General features: G+C 37.5%; 1 protein-coding gene across 2 annotated transcripts; it reads left to right on the forward strand.

The window, feature by feature from the left end:
* Positions 1–1896: 1896 nt before the first annotated feature.
* Smp_032920.1 (putative ob fold nucleic acid binding protein) lies at positions 1897–6488 on the forward strand (the record flags this gene model as incomplete). Of its 2 annotated transcripts, XM_018788696.1 has the most annotated exons (5): positions 1897–1929; positions 5877–6002; positions 6045–6255; positions 6296–6362; positions 6410–6457. In XM_018788696.1, exons 2-5 carry the CDS (start codon positions 5912–5914, stop codon positions 6455–6457), a joined length of 417 nt encoding a protein of 138 aa, XP_018654213.1. In that variant the 5' UTR covers positions 1897–1929; positions 5877–5911. The 2 variants fall into 2 exon arrangements, with proteins under 2 accessions (XP_018654213.1, XP_018654214.1); XM_018788697.1 differs by having other exon boundaries at positions 5877–6255; positions 6410–6488.
* Between the last annotated feature and the right edge of the window lie 561 nt (positions 6489–7049).

Raw genomic sequence — 7049 nt, forward strand, 5'->3', positions numbered from 1 at the left:
AGGACACTCTGGAACGTATACAACGTCGAGCCACGAAATCAGTTCGGGGACTCAAATTCAAACCTTATGAAGAGCGCCTCAAATCACTTAACCTTTACCCGTTAGAGTACAGGCGTCTTAGAGGTGACCTTCTTATGACTTATAGTATCCTTAATACTTCTGGTCATCCCCTTAAACATCTTCTTAAGCTTAGTCATAACACTAACCTGAGAGGAAACACCCAGAAATTGGAGACCCTACATAGCAGAACAGACTGCAGACACAACTTCTACTCCGTTAGAGTTGTCAAGTGCTGGAATTCGCTGCCGACTGAGCTAGTCCAAGCGACCTCCCAGGAGTCCTTTAAGAGGAAACTTGACTTATTCTTAAGGACTAAGGATAACATATTATTATGATTTACCAAATTCTTTTTTTTTTCCTCTATTATCGTTGATATACCTAGGTTTTTGCCTGGAGGTATTGGTGATCCACTGCTACTAGACACGGAAGCCCGTTAAGGGAAAGCTTCTTCTATTCCGTCCTCAACCATTTGAACCATTTGAGCAGGCTTGCAAATGCAATGCGTTCAGTTAAACCTGTTTCCAGTCGACCTCAATCAAGTGATGTTTTCGTTCAACCTGACCTACGACATAGTACACATGTCTTCGTACGTCGAGGCTCACATCGACGACCACAGATGTGGTTGGGCGCGGTTGCCGTTAACGCGTGCCTACTGGGAAGTTCCCGGATTGTTTTTCGTGTTATTCGATTTTAAATTGGGGTAATTGCAGGGTTTTCTGCAATATTCGGCAGACTCCCCATACTGGCTATGATATCAGCACCAGTCGGGGTTACCCGTCTCTCGTGGTCTGGAGACAAACCGCTTACGCGAAGTGTTTCTTCGCTGGGTATGTGACTGTTTACGGTCATTACGAAATCTAAGATAGAGTGTAAGTGTATGACATAGTTCTGTAATGTCATTCTGGGTCGTTTGAGGTTTTTCTTTGACTGAAAAAACCTCAGCATTAGAGGCCTTCGAGGATGCGGTCAGCAGATGCAGCCGGCTCGTCTATGGCGTTGTTTTGAAAAGTGATAAGTACTGCTTGAACCTGCTGAGGAAGTTTACACAAGAAAAGTTATCTGAATAGGCCATCATCAAAAGTTCTTTGGACAATCACATCTCTCATTCTTAGCAACACATCTGTTGCTGGATCATGTTTGAGATCGAAGTTATTGAGGAGTTGATCTAACCTTTGTTGATCGGTTAGATCTCTGCGTCTCAAAATGGACCGTTTTAGAATTTCGAAAGGTTCTGAAACATCTTTTGTAAACATACTACGTGCTACGTACCTGTTGAATTCGCGTACTAGTACCTTTACAACCGCGAGGAATTGTGCGCGTAGATCATTCATGTCGTATTCGTGGAAGTCGTTCTCTGCGTAGCAGGATCAAGCTTCGCTATCGTCTGGCCAAAAGGGCATTATCTGAAACGAGGGTGGTGTAATAGTCATGATCTTAAGTAGCTTAGGAGTCTGTTCTGTCATGACGAATTTAAAGTATAGAGATGAACGAGGGAAAAGTATTCAAAAATACAAAAAAATATCACAATATATAAAAAATAAAGTAAGGCAATGATTTATGAAGTTCCGAAAAGGAACAGACCCACAATTTATGCGTTGGTGTACCAGATCACATCGGGCTCACCAATGAGGATACTGAAGATACCACAGGTATTGTAGTTTGACAACACTTTACCAGTAACAACTTCTATAACTGAATCGCACCTACCTAATGAAACCAAAAGTCAGAAGCTAGGAGGTTGGAAGATATATTTGATGGGTTATCAACATATCGAGAAGTGACTGAGTTCGTCATGAAGAAATTGAATATTGAATGGCGGGAATGTAGTATGTAGGTCTTCAGTGCTTTGCTGAGATCTGGCTTGGATTTGTATGTGGTTGTTTTCGTCGGGCCTAGAGATTTTATGACAATATCAACTTGGTTTTTTCACATATTTCAAAGTTCATATGTTTCCAAGCAGCGTTTTTAATCTGTCTATTTTTATGCAATAAACTTCCCAGAAATATATGTACCATAGAGTATACTCTAGTAGAACTATAGTTCTTTTTATAAAACGAGGATTAAAATCAATCCATTACAGTTAAATGGTCTGCATTACTGACTTTATTAGTCTATGAGAAGTGACAAAAATATTATCATAATAACCCTACAAATCATTTTAACTGTTAAGCGTCTGGAGTCGGTAAGTCTGTCTGCTTCAGATATTAACAGCACCTCCAAAAAATTCAATACCGGGCTGGTTTTCTTGGGCTTGCAGTTTGTGACTCTAAGTCAAGCATTGAATGAATATTGAACCGTATAGATGTCAATAGATTATTCATCTTTCATCAGGTCCTGGAACATATATACCGACTCTAGATTGCTTTTAGCCTCTTGACCTTTATATGGAATTTCAATCTGTTGACTGGACTAATTTATTCAAATTCATAGACCTTTTAAATAGGCTTTCGTTCCTATTCTGTTGGCTAAGTTAATCATTACTCGAAGAGGTTAACCCAGTCTGCAACTTTTCATTTGTTGGACGCTGTATTGCAATATATTCAGGTAGGACTAAACTATACTGCCGAACCAATCAGAAGCTTTCGCGGGTTTTCAAGGTCACAGCGCTAAGTTCGGTACCTGATGCTTACGTACGATCGGTTTACAGCGGATTTTAGGGAAGACGTGATAATTCAGCGTCTACTAGAGAAGTGATCATAAGATTTTGGCGCGAAATTCAATTATCCATTTGGACAAATGGAGTTTTGGCATTATAGCTGATGTCAGTTCGTGATGAAAACCCTAAGTATAATTCCTAGCCTTAACCGTGAACTTTGAATCATAATTTGAATTCTTCACACAGGTTTATGCCCTCATTTGGCCCTCATTTGAGTAATGCTGTGCTTAGGCATAAAGTATTCGGTTAAAAAGGCGAATTGGTCAATAAAACTTCCAACCTTCGCCGGTTAAATTGACATGGACAAGTTACGTTTATCCAACCACCGCTATCTAGAAGTGTAATGTCTGACGTAGGTTGGGAAAAGTCAGCGGATAAGTAGATCAAGATATAACAACGATTCACTTACTTCTAGTATAGGTCATTTGGGTAGCCGTGGAACTCCAATTCTGGCCCCGCCCAGTAATTAATAAACGGTTAGAAACTTTAAGTAACGTGGTGCTAAATCGGTCACAATGGCGCAGTATTACTTAGTTTCCACCTCTTTTTAATATTGAGTTTAGTTTTATTCCTGAATCTCCATTCTTCAATCTCATTTTTCCTCATTCTGTATTTCACATGTCCGCTATAGTGGATATGGTTTCCCATCCTATCCCTCTTATCCTGTTTATTTCCTTTCTCGCTTTGCTGGTGTGTGTTATGACAAATCAGATAGGTCCATTTCCAGGTCGTACGTCAATAATGACTGACTGCATTCTGAATGTCCGTACATTGTTCAGTAACTGTCTAAAAGAAATACTGTTTCTGATTAGAAAAAGTATTTAATGAAACATACGAAGTAATACATTCACACACTGCAAATGAATTTTTGTAGTTGTTATATTCCCGATAGTTGCGTTCTCAAATGTCCACAGATAATTTGTCCTTCACGGTCTTTAAAAATGGTGTTTTGTTTGTTCCCGTCTGCATACAACATGGATTATGTTTGTACTACAAATTGTTGGTGGTGTGAGATTCGATATGGTAATTCTCGCATTCATTTGGACTAGTGATTTCGAAGTAAAGATAAGCTGCATCTGTTCGTGCTTATTACTTCGTCGTTTCGATTGTATCTTACTTGCTTGTCTCACTTATCACGGTAAGTGGGTAGTTAAGATATAGCTTCATTACCAATATAACTTATCGAACGAAGACCTGCTCTCGGTCAGCGAAATAAAGCATTTAGAAGTCATACTAAGAAATCTCTAAATTGATTTGGTCTTCTTAATGTTCGTCAATAGGGCTGGAATTTAATTACCTTCACACTATTAAGATTTTATTATTTTTATTATTATAAGTGGTAAAATTTTACTTGAGGGTCACACGTTTTATTCCCTCTCAATATTAGCTAGTCTTTTCCCATTAAATAATTAGATAACTTACATGACTGATTACGAAATGTTCCACTTCTTTATGCTATGATTTCTTTGTACTTGATTTGGAACTCATACTAAATGTTTAAATCTCATATTAGTAAGCGAAATTTATCTTCTGTAGCATTATTCTTTCAGTTATTTTGTTTCTATCGTTACTCATGCTGTTATCTGTCATGTTCTTCTTAGTTGGAATACTGAAATATGACTGAGAGTCTAGTTAAGCCCCTGAATCCGGTTCCAGATTTCTTTAAGGCTATATATATATATATATATATATATATATATATATATATATATAGGCCATAACTGCTTTCAAACCTCGCAGATGTGGTCACAAAACTCAACTTTCAACTACAGTCAAGGTTTGTAATATTCCATTGTTGATGTTCAGGATTGAAATTTGTATGTCTTTGTGGGCATTCATTCATCCGAATAGGACGAAACATATGTTCTGGAATCCGCTGCTAGCCATGATCCTAGAATACCAAGTTGCAGGTTCGGGCATCTAAGTTTAATTTGGTCTGGGCAACCGAAGAGTATCATTAGCCCGCATGCATAAAGCATACTTCAGATTCAAGTAAACAAACATGTACTTAGCGGCTGTATTGAAAAAAAGGTATTAATCTGACCTCTGATCACTTCTACGCAGACTGCCACTTTTATCTTAATAACTCGAGCGTACATTAAAGATATCCACCATCAATCTGCGGAGGGTGATTAGGTGTAAATCCCCCATCAAACACTTTATGCACTATTGAACTACTGACCTGATAATTGAGTGAGGTTTTCGTTGACGAAATAAATGATTCATTCATAAAGTCAGATATTATCTGGAAATCTAAGACTAGGTGCGGTAGGCGAAATCAAGTTGACAGTAACAAGACAAGACAAGGTTGGGAGTGATACTCTCGAGCTCTGCAGAAGTAGGCTAATGATCAAGACACGACTCGGTTGAAAACCCGCCTATTCATGCAATCTACTAGTATCACGTACTCTCACATAAAGAATGTTGCTCATACTCATGTACACGAACATGCCCTTTTTTACCGAATTGTAATAAAAAATTCACTATTATGGACTCTTATTAAGTCAAAATAGTCATAGCGGTTGTACATCAAGACCGTGTCTTGAATCACACCGAACTCGTGTGCTCAGTTATGCAATATGTGGATGTCATCAGGGTTATAGATAAGTTATATCACAGTTACACAACGCGATAGGGAATCAATGGAGTAAAGCAACCTTTTTTAAGATGTATTAGCTATGTAGTACTCTGGTATCAAGGATTTCTACACCTGAAATAAGAATATCGCTCATGCACCTATCTAAACATTCATCTGGAAGATGATGTTTAATGCATCTTTAAAAAAAGTCTAGAAGGGAATAAATTTTACAAATTGTCCTGAAATGACCTGACCTCATTTTATTTTATAATGAAAGTTGTGGGTTGTCAGTAACCTGTTGAAATTTTAGTAAAAATATTAGTTTGTTGACGTTGTTAATATCAACTGCTTTAGGTAATGTCGTTTTGATGGACTCTGATAGCAGCGGGTAGACGGATTAGCTTCATCACAGCTGCACCATTTCTGTTGTCACTTAAATAACAGAAAGTACGTGAAATCAACCTACTAGGGCACATTCTAAACAATAGCTGTCAAGTTTAGTTTTGGGTTACGGTATAGTAGTCTTTTTACTTATGTTGTTGTTTCCAATGTATTCTACGTACGTTTTTTATTTTTTTACAGAATTGTAAACTATATTTTTCATTACATGCCAGTACATGGGTGAAACTAAGGACCAGTCATATTTTTTAAAAGATCTGAAACCCAACATGAAACGTGTATCATGTGTTTTTATAGTTTTGGAGCTGGGTTTGTTGTTTGCTTAGACTACAATTTATACTATGTCACAAGGTCCTATCACGCGTACGAAAGATGGCAATGAAGTTCGGACTGCGAAGGTCGCTGATCGCACAGGCACGATTAATATATCTGTTTGGAATGAGAATAGTTCATTAATTGCTCCATGTGATGTTTTACAGCTAGTTCAGGGTAATACTACTGTAAGGGGTGGCTGTTTAAACTTGAATGTTGGTCGTTATGGTCAGCTTATGAAAATTGGAGAGTAATTTTATGTAATTGTTATTCCAAAAATTTCTTTTCAGATTTTGTTTCCCTTTTGTTGAGTCACCTGATTTTAGCGCTTATAACGATGAATGGTTGGGGAAATCCGTAAGTACTATCATCTCGTTTGGCTAATCAATTTAATATACTTACAGGGCGACTCTAGTTCAATGAGCAAATGTGAACCAACAAACAAACAATGAGATAACTCTAAATATATACATATATACTTTCACAATTTTGTTCTTTCATTCACTTTTGCTAGTGTGGTTGTGTGAATTATCACTTTAGAGTTGTTGATATCATAAGACTGATGATAACCATACTGAACATCAGGCGCTCATTTGAAGTAACCAGGTTTTAAGGCTTTTCGAGGTTAGATGTATCATTATAAAATACTTCGATAGTTATCGCTTGAGGTGTCAGAATGAATCCAGTGAAATAGATGAGATTTCTTTTTCTTATACGCCTACACTTGTGGTGTATGCTACTTGTGTCGACAGACATAAGTAGTATGTCACACCAGTCAGAAGTTGAATGCCTGTCAAAAGAGGGTTGAGAAGATTGCACTGGAAAAATCATAAAGGATGTAAAGACAATTAATGGAAGATTTGCAAATGAAGTACTTGATGTATAGATTTTACATTTTACGAAAGAACTTGGTAATTTTGTGTTAAGTAATAAACTGATTATCTCCACCTGAGTCCTCGTTCACTACACACTTAATAACCAGTAATTCTGGTTGACAATGAAGTGAAAAACGATCTGAAAATCAACCAAGTTTACGTCGTCAGT

The sequence above is a fragment of the Schistosoma mansoni genome, chromosome W (assembly GCF_000237925.1).
Source record: "Schistosoma mansoni strain Puerto Rico chromosome W, complete genome".
NCBI classification, from domain to species: Eukaryota; Metazoa; Platyhelminthes; class Trematoda; order Strigeidida; family Schistosomatidae; genus Schistosoma; species Schistosoma mansoni.